This window comes from Zalophus californianus, chromosome 4, assembly GCF_009762305.2.
Source record: "Zalophus californianus isolate mZalCal1 chromosome 4, mZalCal1.pri.v2, whole genome shotgun sequence".
NCBI classification, from domain to species: domain Eukaryota; kingdom Metazoa; phylum Chordata; class Mammalia; order Carnivora; family Otariidae; genus Zalophus; species Zalophus californianus.
The window spans coordinates 130,506,240-130,521,502 of NC_045598.1; the positions used below are offsets into that span (position 1 = coordinate 130,506,240).

Genomic DNA, 15,263 nt, shown 5'->3' on the forward strand with positions numbered 1-15,263 from the left:
TGGCACTCCTGTGGCCTAGGAGACGTAATGCAACTTCCAAAAGGGTCTCAGTTACTTCAGGGAGAGGTATACACACTAGAGAATCAGGCTCAGGCAATACTCATTTTTCACCACCAGCATCGGGGCTGTAGGGCCACCCCACCTGCCTTCACATAGGACTTAGGCAAAGAGGGCTGCTAACTTTCAGTCGAGGCCACCAGCACTGGCTTTCGGCAACAACCTCCTCTACTGGTTTCCTGCCCATCTTCCGGCCCCCTCCAGTTCATTTTCCACAAAGGTAGAATACTTTCTCTAATGTGCATATCTGATCTTCTCACTCCCCTCTTTAAAAAAAAGTAACTGTTAGTGGCTTCCTCTTGCCCTCGGGATAAAATTCAAACTCCTTACCAGAGCTTATTTATTAAACCCTGGTCTGGCTCCAGTTTATCTTTTGGACTTCTTTGGTTTCTTCCCAGGAACCTCAACCCAACCCACCCAGACACACATTCCAGCCTAACTTCACACAAATGAAGCAACATGTGGTTCTCTTAAGGCGACTCCTCTTACTTCCTCCCCATTGTATCCTAATATCTAATCAATAACTCAGCACGGACTAGAAACTTTTCTTCTGAAAAACCTTCCCTGAATTCCCCTCTTCTCTTTCCTCCTAAGCCTGGATTACCGAATCTCTTGTCTATCTGCCCATCTACCTACTTACCTACCAATCTACCTACCTACCTCTGTAATGTATATACAGTGTTATATAAATTTATATAATAAGTTATATATGTATATATATAAACTTATATAATATATACTTACATATTTTATTATATATTTATGTAATACCTAAATTTACACTTATGTAAATATTTATATATTTATGTTGATATAATACATTATATACAATATATACAAATATATAAATATAAAATAAATCAATATATCAATATATAAAATATATATTTTATATTTATAAATATATATTTATTTATAATATATAAACAATAAATATATATTATTTATAAATATATATAATTTATGATATTATAAATATATATTTATATATATCTATGACTACTCATCAGTATTTCAAGCTAATTAGTATTAATAATTAGCAAATTAATACAAATTAAATGCTAATTACATTTTTAAAAAGATTTTATTTAATTTGTGAGAGAGCACAAGTGCATGAACAGGGGAGCAGCAGGCAGAGGGAGAAGGAGGCTTCCCGCTGAGCACAGAGCCCCACACGGGCTCAATCTCCGGGCCCTGAGATCACGACCAGCCAAAATCAAGAGTCGGACACAACCGACTGAGCCACCCAGGCACCTCAAATACTAGTTACATTTAAGCTTATTAGTTCCTTCCCTATTAAATAGGCTAAAAAGAAATCTTAGAGCTTACAGAATTGGATATTTGTAGTCAATCCATACAAACATCCCCAGAATACAAACTATGGTAACACTAAAGATCGACAACGTCCACTGAGCACTTACTATGTGTTAGGAGTGTGTTCATCTTTTACATGCTTTATCTAAACCCCACAACACCTTGATACTATAGGGAGTATTAATATTCCCATTTTGCAAATAAGGAAACAGAGGGTTAGGTCAAGAGAATACAGCTTTCATGGGGTAAAAGTGAAATTCGAACCCAGCTCTGTCTGGTTTTAGAGTCTACACAATCTCTCTCATGCCCTCTTATGCTTCTTTATTGCTTTTAGAAGTTCTGAAATTCACTCTAGTTTTCTATAGGACTAAGAAAAACATAAGAAGCAAAATAGATGTATATAAGAACAAACAATAGCTCTTAAAACTTACTGAGTGGTAGCTCTGAGCCAGGCCCCCAAACAGTATTTTACATGTTACAGCTCCCTGGGCCCGCCCAACACCCCCCCCCCCCCCCCCCCCGCGATGACAGGAGTACCTACATTCTATTTTACAGATGAGCAAACTTCTGAAGACAAGCAGGCCAGACCTGGGATTCTATCCCAGGCCATCTGGCTCCAGAGGCAAAGTTCCTAATCTCCACAGTACACTACCTCTCAAAGTAATTGGGGCCGGGGTCGGGGTGGCGGGGGTGGGGTGGGGAGGAGATCTTTGAAGAAAAAATTTTTAATATATCCAACATATGGCTAATTGTCAGGCAATCGTCAGGAGCTACCTATTAAAAGGCACATACCTAGGCCCCTCATCAGGCACGGGAATCACCATCTCATTGAGGTAGAAGAGGGAGGGTTTGATCTGAAAATCCACAGGTTTGTCAAATACCCCAAGTACCTGCTTTTTAGCATTACTATGTTTTGTACCAATTCAGTAGATGTTTTAGCAACTGCTTCAGAAACCCATAACCAGTACACGCTTGCTTTTTCCCCTCTAAGAATGTAATCACACTCACCAGGCATTTCTAGAATGGAAGCTTCATGGAGACTGTTTGGGGCAGTTTTGTTCCTTAAGCTGTGAGAAAGCTCGTAAAGGGAGGAGAGGTTTCCACTTTGATAGCTGACAGGACGCCGAGTTGGTGCCAACACCACCCGATGAATTTCACCGGGTCAGAACGCCGCAAAGCAAATGCAACATAGCTATCACAATGCTCCCGAGAAAGTTTTGGTGTAGAGCTGCGAAACCCACTTCCTACCCCGAGCCAGCCCAGCAGGAGAGGCACACTGGAGAAGGCTGCCATACACCGGGCTTGAACATGGATGCTGGAAGGGGAGAGAGGGCAAGACGGCGATGAAGAAAAACAGACCTCCTCCGTCTGTGAGGGTCCATCTGCTGTGAGTTTCTGTTTGATTTAGGAGTCTTCGCTTTTATCTTAGGTCATAGAATTAGGCTTAATATTCAGAATTCCTTTATCAAAAGAATATAAAAGTATTCTCCTTCCCAGAGACAAATCACTTTATGTGAAAAATAACCTCTAAGGTAAATAAAAGAGCAAAAATATTCTATAATAAAATGCTGTATATTTTATGTAGCAGAATGTTACAAAAATTCACCGAAGTAGAAAGGATTCCCACTTAGAACTCATTATTTCTTAATTGTGGAGTTTGGCAGGGATGGGTTCAAGCGAAGCTCCCATAATGCACGGTACTATTCTTGGTATAGTTTGGAATTCACTTATGCTCCAAGTGGGGTGGCGGTGGAGGAAACTTCCTACCCAGTTGTTAAGACAAAAATCTTATTTAAATAGTTTGCTGTTGTGAAAAATCATAGCAATACTTCTTTTTTTTTGGTGGGGAGGAGAAAAGAGAAGAACACTGAAAAAAATTTTCCTTTCAGAACACCTCTAAGAGACAAAGCTGATCAAGTGAATGAAAATACCTGGTTAGTTAGTTTGGGAAGGAAAATAAAACTGCACAAAGAAAACCCAAAACAAACAAATACAAAAGAAAAAAAAACAAAAAACACAAGTAGTGTGTTCCTTGCATGCAGTGAGGGAAAACTGCCCAAAGGAGGAGATCAGAGAGTGAAAGGTTCTTAGAAAAGTAAGGGGAGAGATGAAAGGTACGTGAGAGAAGTTTCTTGATCATTTAAGAAAAGATTAACAGTTCAGGAAAAGACGGTGGCATTCTTTAACTGAAAAACCCAAGAATCTGACGGTTCAACATGCCAATATGAGAGCATATTGTGGCACAGGAAATGTTAAAGGGTAGAGGGGGTGGGGGGAAGCTGTCATACGTGCAAGGACATGTATGTGCATATAACTGGGCCTGAGGAAGGGACATGGGGTTTGGGGAGGAGAGTTTGGGGTGGATGATGCCTAGGCTCCCTCATCCACAGCCTGCTGTATTAATTCAGGATGCGATCCCTGGGATCCTGGAAACACGTCAGACGCATTCATGCTTCCTTCTAACAGTCCCCATTTCTCATCCTTCAAGGCCTGGTTCAAGTCCTAGCTTTCCAATAAGCTTTCCCTGACTATTCCTCTCTGCACAGATTTCACTTTCTGGGAATCCCAGCTTACTAACAGAAGCCATGGAATTTGCCTCTTCATTAGTCTTGCTTCCACCCTATGTTCCTTAGATTCCTGTGATGTATTTATCCTGCCTGCCTCATGTGGAGATGGATAAGCCATGGCTGATTCATGCCTTTGAAGGGTTTCATCTAGGCTCATGTGAGAGACAGAACTGGTGCTTAAGAATTTTAGTCCAGTGTGGTTAAGTGACAAAAGGATCCGGTAATAATATACCTGTCCTAAAGAATCAGGTAAGGAGGAAGACTTTTAATAACTTCTTTTTTTCTTTTTGGTGATGGTAGTGGTAATTATGGGCGGTTTGGAAGGAAAACTTGAAAGCCAATAGACATTACAAGAGAAAAACATGTCTCAACTTCCTTATTTGTTCAGCAGTGAAAAAAAAAGAGGGAAAGGAAAAACAAATTAATAACAGCTTATTTCTCAGATTTTATCTAGAGAACATACACTTTACTGTTTTTTTTTTAAACTAGATGGTGTATAAAGGCTTATCTTTAAACACTAGATTACAGGCACTACTTTAGATTTAAATTAAAGAAAATTAAATGCAGGCTTGAATAAGCACCCTTCTGGAAGAATTTAAAATATTTCTAAACCTCCAAAAAGAAAATCTATCAGAGTTTTAAATAAGATGTTTAAAATTTATTTTAAAATTCTATTTATTTGAGAGAGAGCACGAGAGAGAGCATGAGTTGGGGGGTGCGTAGAGGGAGAAGCAAACTCCCCGCTGAGCAGGGAGCCCGATGTGGGGCTCGATCCCAGGACCCCAGGATTACGACCCGAGCCAACAGCAGCCGCTTAACCAACTAAGCCACCCAGGTACCCTTTTTTTTTTTTTTAATGATCAAATAAGATTTTAAATTTATTAAGCATCATGGATTTTAAGTTCATAAAATCTCACTGGTTTTAGACATTTAGTACCATTGGATCCCAGAGATGGTACAAGGATGTCACATCCATATACATACCACATGGGTATCCTAACAGAACACTGACCTTACCACACAGATACAGGCCTCCTAAGAGGCTACTGTGAACTCAGATATCGGCATACTGTGGGTATGTTAATGAAATTAAGAGTCTTGCTTGCATTTGAGAAACTTCATATTCAGAATGCAATAAGATTCTATGTTTTTACAGTCCATTTATATTTTGGTATTTCCACCCCCATTGTTTCTGGTTATTTCCACCATCAGTTCCTAAGGTAGCTGAAGCAGGGATCCTTCTCCTTTTCCAAGGAGTTGGATGGATGCTGCTTTCTCTCTTGCACAAGGACTCTCAGTTAGGGAATGACCACCGTCTTCACTTCCAGGTCACTGTTTTCCCCTCTACCCTGCCAAACCCACGGTTTCGATTTTCTGATTCAGTGACACTGAAAGTGAATTGTATATTCTGGAAAGTGGTCTTAATTTTTGGTTACACATACATTGCAGACAGCAGAGACAAAGGCACCTGAAAAATTTAACGAATACATTTGCAATCAAACCATCTCATTTCTAAAAGACTTCTTCCTTATAACTCTCTTGAAGGCTAGCAAGTAATTTTAAAAGCAAATTATATAAAGCTGCCCACAGACCACGGATCACAAAGATTTTGCTTTCCTCTTGTCACTGTCAGGGGTTCCTACAGAGAAGGGGTGGTGGTCTTGTGAACCGTAACAAACAAGAAACAGTCTTGCTAGAAGGCCCTGTGTGGGCCACCCTGTTCCGTAGGTGCTAAGCAACTGTAGTTTAAAAATAAGCCAACCTCTCAGAACCTTGATTAATAAACCCCTATTAAGAATGCAGTTTATATTGATAAACTCCATAATTTAAAATATCAAATCAAAGTTTTGTATGTGCTTTAACCTGGAGAATACTGCCCAGCTATAACTTCAAAACACTTAGGAAAAGAAAAGGGTAACGTGTAGGTCAAAGGTCTACTTCACAGAGAACAAGGACTCGCATTAAAAACCAGAATCCCAGCCAACCTAAGAATGCTGGAACCTGCTGGGGCCTGTCTGTACTTCCCATGTTTGAGAGTGTTTCCTAGCACTTACTCGGCAAGCAGGATGCTATTTGTCCCTCGTGTATTTTCACAGAAGTCCATTTGCTTTCCTTCCCTGGCCTCTTTGCCATGGGCTATGTCCATCATCGGGCGCGATCTATGTGGCAGAAGTTAGCATAACTCCCCAGGGACAAGCCTCTGAAGGCCAGATGGGTTATTTAAAACCAAAGTTTTCCCCCTTTCTTACAAGAAGGCTTTTCAGTAACCAAGCTTTCCTTTTCATCCCGGTAATAGTTTTTTTATTCCAAAGAGCATTTTTAACTTAGGTAATAAGAACTGTAAAGCCTTTACGTTTACCTTTCTTGATCTAGTTCTATATACTTTTAACAATTCCTATAAAAAACAAATTTGGTACTGATCACTGATTACTTATTGCGACAGCTGGATTTCCACAAAATTTGGTACAATTTTCAATACCCCTTAGTTGAAATAACATAAGATGCCAAAAGAGCTGAAATGGAATATTACTTTAAAAAATTAGCTTAAGCATAAAAAAGTCCTAGAACGCAAAAAGGCCATGAACTAAAATATCAGTGTGAGTAGACTGGCAAAGAAATTAAAGGGAAATTCTGAACATCAGGGCTAGCTGCAAGAGCGATTCTGCAATTCTAACTTTATCGTGTCACTTCATGTCAGAAAGTACAAATCTCAAATGCTTTATCATAGCAGATTCTGAGAAAGGTTTCTTAAAACCATGCAGTTTGGAGTTTGCTATTTTTCCTCTTGAAAAATGCCATTTCTATGGATAATGAAAAACTTTCGAAGTACATTTTGCTAAGCAATTTTGAGCTTCTAAATTACTCGTACACGGAAGCACTTCAGCTATATGTTTGAAAAGCCCTGGACGGACAGAACAAAGGAAATAAGGATGGTTTCCCTCATTAGGTTATTATTAGATCATTTCCACTGGATAATGAGCCCCAGATAAGGGCAGCGTGGAAGGCTGCAGAGTTGTGCGGCCTGCCACGTACCTTTTAATAAACCCCTGCTCTCCCTTTGTCTCCCTCACTGGTTTGAACCCCGATCTCTTGAACAGAATGAACATAATATACAAAGAGGGAGTCAGATTTTGTGTTATTTTCTTCTCTAAGTGAGAGCAATAAAGCCTAAAGAAAATAAACAAAGCGAAGTTTCCAGAGCCCTCTGGTTTTCGGGCGTGTGTATCTGTGTAGCCCCTCCTATCTATCATGGCCAATCCTGACACCTTCCTGGTGCAGAATGATAGGAATGTTCCTCACCACAACTACTATTCAGGGGCAACAAAACACTCAGGGAAGCACTGTATACCCCCACCCCCATTCTGTGATGTCCCCAACCAGCTCCTCCGATGAGTATGAGCACAAGGGAAGATTGCTTTGAACAAACCATGATCATAAACTAACCAAGATCTTTATTATGCTAAATTCCAAATTCACTTCTCCAAATGAAGCGAGCTAGGGTCCTTACGAATCTTAATCTCTAACCTTCTTTGTGGCATTGACCTTTCCACATTTAACAGACATTTGCATATTCTACAACTGATACCAGAGATGAAAATAGGAGTAAAGGTGATCACTACTTGTAACCATCTAGAATCAACAGGACTAAGTTATTATGGAACCCTGGGTTTTCCTCAAAGCTGAGGTTCAGTTAATTGACCCAATCTGATTTTAGTTTTTTTTGTGTATGAAAGGGTTTACACTTCCTTACCTTAAATAAACTGCCCAACAAACTGTCATCTTCTGTTTGTGACTCACCCTCAAAATCACGAACACAGCTTCTTCCTTTCGGCAGTAGATAGAACTATGAGCCTATACCGTATGGAATTCAGGGGTAAAGGAAGGGGTTTGCCAGCAATAGCTCTGGGATGTGCATTTAAAAAAATATAGCAGTTTGATTTCAGGTCAGTTGCTTCTTATACATAAAAGGTGAATAAAACTAGTTTATAACCAACTGGGCGGATATTCTGTGAAATTGGTCAGTAAGCCAAAGGCTGAAGAATTTTCCCCTTGGAGATGTTTACATGGACACATACTTACTTATACATACTCACACCCCACCCCCCAACACACACATGCACACACACAACATCCCCACTTCACCCTATCAGTGCCCTCTGACTGGCCAGCAGCATTGAGAACGTTCCCTACACCACCTGCATCATTGACCCAAAGTCTCCAGGCACCCTATGTCCATCCATATGCACCCATTCAGCTAACTCATTTACACAGAGTTTGTCAAAGGTGCATGATGGAAAACCTCCTCACGCTATTCCAAAGCGTCTTCCAGAAACAGAGGCTAATCCTGAGAGCAGGAAGGTATCAAACTAAAAACAAGGATTTCACTTCCTCAGGGTGAACCCTACAGTTGTCTACAAACAGCAACATTTTGTTTTCCTCAGTTAAACTTAAGTTTCTAATCTTTCGCTGGAGGTACAAAAGAGACATGGAAAAGAGAAATAGAATTTTCTAGCGATCTTGCAGCAAAAGTGAAGGCAACCACATTTCCCAATCCATGAGGTTTTACTGCATGGGCTATTAGTATCGGTGCATATGAAACAAAAATTCAATCCTTGTTTGGCTTAAAATCTGGCATGTGCAGGATCCACAGAAGCCTACCATGACAGAAGTGCTGAATGCTGAAGCTGGAAGGATCCAGAAGGATCACCTGGACCAAACATGGGGAACAAATATGACCTAGTTCACAAGGTTTGGAGTGGCACACACCCACATATTACCAAATAAATCTGTTCCTTAAGTACCATGAAAGTGTTAAAAGTACAAACAGTGCTCAGAAATGAATCATCTAGGGATGCCTGGGTGGCTCAGTCAGTTACGTGTCTGTCTTTGGCTCAGGTCATGACCCCAGGGTCCTGGGATCGAGTCCCGCCTCGGGCTCCTTGCTCCACAGGGAGCCTGCCTCTCCCTCTCCCTCTGCCTGCTCCCCCACCCCCCGCCCTGCCGCTCGTGCTCTCTCTCTCTCTCTGACAAATAAAATCTTAAAAAAAAAAAAGAATTATCTGAACAATTTTTTTTTCTGAAGCTGATATTTTTGACCATTTATATACCTAGTTGTATAATGCAATGTCTCGCTCAGTTACTTAAAGAGTTAAGTCTGTCCTTTGGAATATACATACTATAAGCAACTACATTTTGGTTTTTTTGTAGTTTTCTCTAAAAGGCCCCCCTACTGGTGCTATAATTTAGTTGGATTACAACAGAGGAGGGCCTGACAGTTCTGAACCATTCTCCATTTTGATGCATCCTTTGGCATTTTCAGATGTTTATCCTTTAAAGTCATTGTTTGGGGTTTTCAGAAGGATTGAGACAACGAGTGTAAAATAATTAGAATAGTTGTTGGCATTAATCATTGCTGAATAAACGTTAACTGCTATTTTGGTGTATGGGCACTAGAGTTTTCCATCTCTGGGTAGCATAGTTTGTCATGGTCCGATCTTCTTCCCTAATCTTGCTTTTTTTTTTTTTTAAGATTTTATTTATTTGACAGAGAGAGAGAGAGAGAGAGCAGAAGCAGGGGGAGCGGCAGGCAGAGCGAGAGGGAGAAGCAGACTCCCCGTTGACGAAGGAGCCCAATGTGGGGCTCGATCCCAAGACCTTGGGATCATGACCTGAGCTGAAGGCAGATACTTAACCCACTGCGCCACCCAGGCGCCCCCTTAATCTTGATTTCTGAATAAAAAATTCACTGTTTACTGCTGCTGCCTCTCCTTTTTCTACTCATTCTTCTTGCTCCCAGTAAAGAGATGATGGAAGGATTACTGACAGCCACAGGCACTTGCTCGATGCCTCCTCCTCTCCCACCTCTGCAGACCTGAGCTCCTGTCTTTGTTAGCCCATCTGCTGTGCGTCCCACTGCTTTCGCTTTCCAATGTCCGTCACCACTCTTGCCGACACAGCGTCTTCTCTCTTCCGGGTTTCTTCTTCACGTTCCTGGTTGTTTCTTCCAGTCTCTCCCCCCGGTTTTTGTCTCTTGTACAAATAGCCTGACTTTTGTTGATAGTGATTTTTCTTTTCGCCAGGACATTAGATCTGAATTTTTTTTTTCTTTTTTGCTATGCTTATTTGTTTACTGGGGTCTTGGAGTTCTCTTTGTTGGATATATATCTATATATAATATACATATGATATATATGTGTATATACGCACATATACATATTTTTAGTATACTATGTCTATATTAAATTTATATATTCTGTTTGTTTCCTCCTGGGGAACGGGAGCATTTAGATAATGCTTCCTAATTTGGAACTGCTTGAAAAAGCTGGACAATAATAACAATAATAAATAATAGTAATCACATCACCACCCCAATGAGAGCAGTGACAATGAAAATAGTCACTGCAGTCCCTACTATGTTGGTCAGAGTCAGATCTCAATTACATCTCACCCTGCCACTATGGGAGTAGACAACATCCCCACCTGCGAGGTGAGGAAATGCGGGTGTGGAGAAGTCAAGGGCTGGGCTGAAGGCCCACAGACAGCAACAGCAGGGCTGTTCAACAGGCAGTCTGACTCTAGAACCTACACCGTTAACCAGAGAGCAGGAGTTCACTGGGCTGTTCATCTAGCTCTACTACGTTGGACAGAATCAAAGAGGGGACCACCGCAAATTTTCTTTAAATCAGCACAACACAGTAAGCACACATACCACATTTCAGTTTGAGTCATCTGGGTTACTAGAATATTTCTTCTCCTGTTATGAAATTCTAGTAGCTAAATATCTGAATAACTAATTATTGTACCTTACATTTTAAAGGTGAAAAGGTCTTGGGGGGAAAAAAAGCTAGGTAAAACACTCCCAAATCACTAAAATACATACAGCATCATCCGGGATTCTAAGAAATTTTAATAGGTCTAAGATGAGACTGACATAAGCAAAAATCACTGTTATTCATTAAGGATAAAAGAATTGGGAGAATTTTGAAAATAGTTTAAGACATTATAGAAATTTTTATATTAAAACAAGATATATTGAGAAGATACTAAAAGGCCAATAGACTCCCACAACTGGCTATACAAAATCATTTAATAATAGTGAGGCATTTTTCATAACGCACTTGATATTTATGAAATACATATTAATCAGAACTTAGTTATCCAAATCTGGCCATAAGGAGTTTATAACATATTATATATCATTATCCATCATCACACCAGCATGTTTCAAGTTAATAGCATAAAATTATCTGGCTTGATCTGTGGAAGTCATTTTATATCTAATAATCTAAAATTGAGTCAAGTGCCATTATAGAAATACCCATATAAAATAATATCTCAGGCATGGAAAATGGATTCTGAAATCCCACTGGAAAGGCCATCCAACCAAAGGCTGCACAAAAACACAAAAAAGTTTTAATGCAATATCCAATATGCCCAGATGCAATGATACCTACGGGTAGAGAAGCAATGCTATATTTCGTGCTGCATGTGTCCTTATTTCTTTTTTAAAATAGACAGTTTTTCCTCCTCCAAACTGTCTTTTCTCCTCCTCCATTTCCGTACTTCCCTCTATTCTAACACTATGCTTATACTCTGATAGCTGGTTAGTCCCCTTAGGGACTGTTTCTGCCGCATAAGCTTTCAGTCTGGGAGGAGAGAAAGAATAAAAATAACTTTCAAGTACATTACTTCTCAAACTCTCTGAGATACAAGACGAGTTTTCCCCCCTAATCCCTCCAGGACTGACAATTTAGCAAAATAAAATAGTAATGTGTTACAAAAGAAGGGGATGAAAAAAGAGAGTATAAGTCCCATTTCTTAAAATTATTATTTGATTTAACCAACATGAGATTTACTATTGACCTACTCTATAAGTTTCTAAACACTTAACTTGAAATTTCTGTACTTCACTCATTATGGATAGGTAGCCAAGAGGCTGCAGATGGGCTTGGGCCCAGGAACCCCACACACTGAGGTAGCTCTCACTCTCAGGTGCTTCACCTGTTTCCTTCTCACCTTCAGGACCCAAGGACCTTCTCCTCAAGGAGACCTGGATGCTCAGTAGAGAATAGGACCTACCATGGTGCCCTATGTATTTCTCTCATAGCTCTCAGGAGACTCTGCCCTTCATAAATGAAAGTTCTACCAGCAAACAGACCTTGTTTGTCTTACAATTTGTTTCATTACTAGGGCTTAGGACTATTAAATTCATTAATAAAGGCTTTTCATCACTTTTCCTTTTTATTCCTTTACTCAACTGATATTCAGCACATGCAGAGACATAATTCTTTCCTAAGGCAGCTTTAAAGTTCTGGAATCAGGCATACAGTAACATCCTTCTAATAATACATACTACCTGTTGTAAGATGGTTTTTATTTTATAGCCACCACATATATCAAAACTTTATAATTCAGGTTTTCTTTAAGAGAGAGAATGCAAGAGAGGGATGGGGTGAGGGGCAGAGGGTGAGAGAGAGAATCTTAAGCAGGCTCCATGCCTAGCACACAGCGAGATGCGGGGCTCGATCTCACCACCCTGAGATCATGACCCAAGCCAAAATCAAGAGCTGGATGCCTAACCAATCGAGCCAACCCAATGCCCCCATAAATTCAGGTATTTTTATACCTAAGGCAAAACCAAGTATGAAAAGATTAATGGATCTGGTCCCATAAAATTTTAGTTTACTGAACAGAAAAAAAAAAAAACACTTAAAAATGATAAGCTGGAAATTTATCTATAAAATATTACAAAAGTTTAAGAATCTTAATAAAAGAAATAAGACAAAGATGAATACTGCCATGAAAAGATTTATCGTCAATTAAAAAATGTATATGAAAACAATAAAATCTTGTACCAACTAAAATGACACTTTTTAAAAAGGTATTATCCAATGTGTACGTGCTAATATGTAGCCCTTCCTTGTGTAAATATATAACAAATCCTTAAAAGAGTTTAAAACAGTTTACTTAGCAATTCACACAAATTCATTCAAAGGAAATAATTTAAGAATGCACGTAAAATATTCATGGTATTGCTTTGGATGTCTAATAAAAGGGAGATTAGTTAAATAAGATATGCCTATGAAACTACACAGTCATTAAAATGATGCTGTAGAATGGAATTTATTGATGTGAAAAGATGTTTACAATGTATTTACAATCTATTGTTACTGCAAATAACAGGTTGCAATACTATATTATACAATATGGTCCCATACTGCCTATCTAGAACATATATCAAAGTAATAATATACATATGAGATCTTTAATTATTTTTTATTCTCTTTATTTTCTAATTTACCTGCAATAAACAACTATTTTAATGTAACGAAGAATAAGATAAAAGATATTAAAAAGGTAAAAATACAAAAAGAATGCCTTCAGTCAAAAAGTAGTGATAAGAGATTTAATTCAACTACTGGAGCTAGTAAGAGGTCCATTGTGATTGAAAGGATTTGTAGTAAAAACAAGCTAGTAGGAGAATATTTGAATTAGGAGACCCACTTTCAGGTATTTTACAGGCACACTTGCATGATAATGGTCTGCTAATCACACTCATGCCTATGTATTCCTGAAAACAGTATGGACAATGTTCAACTTTCAGCTCTTCTTCCATCTGACTTGCGTTTACATTATTGATTTGTCTACAGTTTCAAAACCAGAGCCAGGAACGGGTTCTTAGAAGGAGTATCTCGAAGATGCACGGAGTGGTTGTCAATTTGATCTCTTGGACACTGGTAGGTCATTTAGTTAATGCCTCTCACACACCCTACTTGTAGAGCTATGATAATGACAACGAAGACAAAAGCCTTTTCCAGAAGTTTCGCTGGCCACCCCAAGTGCCTGCGGTTTGAGCACATCTCCGCTCTCCAGCCTCTCATGTCATTCACCGTGGGTTGGTCATTGCTTTTTTAATGGACAGAGGCAAAAGCAGAAAACTTCAACTTCACAGAGAATTTTAGAGCTTTTTGAAAAGAACTTCAGAGAGGCTTCAGTCTAACCCCTTGATCTCATAAATATGGAAATTGAGGCCCAGAGAATAAGTGAAGAGCCAAACCAGAACCAGGCTATCTTGCCTCTAAGCCCAGTCCTTTTTCCACCCCCATCTACTACTTACACCGAACACTGGGTTCTACTCTAGAAAGTCACTATCCGACCCCATCATGATTACTGAAAAGAGAATGTATACAGACCTTGCATCTGGTAGCTGTATGGTGCCTGTCCGGGCTGAGGGGTACCGAAGCTTGTGCCATAGCTGAGAAATCCCGTCTGTCCAGGTGACTGAGACTGTGACAATCCACCTTCAGTCTTGATGCCTGCCCACAATGCACCTAAATCAGTTAGTGATAGCTTATCTATCTGTCCATCTCCAAAGCTGGTCAATACACAAAAACACTCCCACAACTCTTCAGGCACAAATGCTTCCCAATACCATCTCAGTAATCAAGGGTATACAAGCCTAGAGTGGAATACCCTAAACTAGAACTTCAATTAAAACAAAAACAAAAACAAAAACAAAACAGGAGTATTACAGATTTGAGCGACTATTCACATTGTCCTTTCCTGTTTTTCTCATTTACATTTTCTATAACGTTTAACTCCTATCATTTCTAAATGTAGTCTTGTTTTATAAGAGGTTAAAAGAGCATCTCCTTTATAGTCAAGAGATGGCCATAATTAAACTTTAACTAGATTATTCTAAAAGTCACTATGTTGATCAGTGTCAAAATTCTCTTTTCTAGAAAGAGATTAGTCTCTAGCCTCACAGCATTTTTCTCCTGTTTTTTTCCTTACTCTTTCTGCCCAAAACTGATGTTAGCACACGACTCATTCTGAAGTCAGAGGAAGCAATATTGGGCACAGAAATAAGCAACCCAGGGGAAAACCTTCTCCCAAATACCCAGATCCTACCGGAAAGTAAGCACAAAGAAAGGAGAATATTATAAACAAGTGAAGCTGACCAGTAGTTCCCTTTTTGTCCCTTGTAGTTTCAAGTATTTATCCCAATTTTATTAAGCGTAGCCTAAAGTACACTTTCTTTCTCATCATGATAATATAAAAATAATGTGTTTATGTCCCCCAACTACTTCCCGAAGCGCCAGGCTGACATCCGAATTGCAGAACTTGGGTTTGGCAGTAATGTTGTGTAGGGCTCAGCACTGGATTATAATTAAAGACAGTCATGAAAGTTCACAACTGTCCTTAATTTCCACAGAAGACAGAAAAATTTCTGCCAAGCGAATTCACATGTTTGAATAATTTTACTTTGCACTTAAGATAAATGATATCTTTGGGATCACAGTAGTCTCACTGTTTATTTCCATT

At 39.4% G+C, this 15,263-nt stretch overlaps 1 protein-coding gene across 9 annotated transcripts in view; it reads right to left on the reverse strand.

Annotated features, from left to right (window-relative positions):
• Positions 1-15,263, reverse strand: part of EYA1 (EYA transcriptional coactivator and phosphatase 1) — a 356,518-nt gene that overhangs the window by 109,529 nt on the left and 231,726 nt on the right. For 6 of the 9 annotated variants that reach the window (XM_027582479.1, XM_027582545.2, XM_027582487.2 and 3 more), the window contains one exon: positions 14,132-14,269. In XM_027582479.1, coding sequence (XP_027438280.1) covers positions 14,132-14,269 — 138 coding nt within the window. The remainder of the gene's footprint in view (positions 1-14,131; positions 14,270-15,263) is intronic. The other 3 variants (XM_027582507.2, XM_027582497.2, XM_027582535.1) reach the window with 1 other exon arrangement.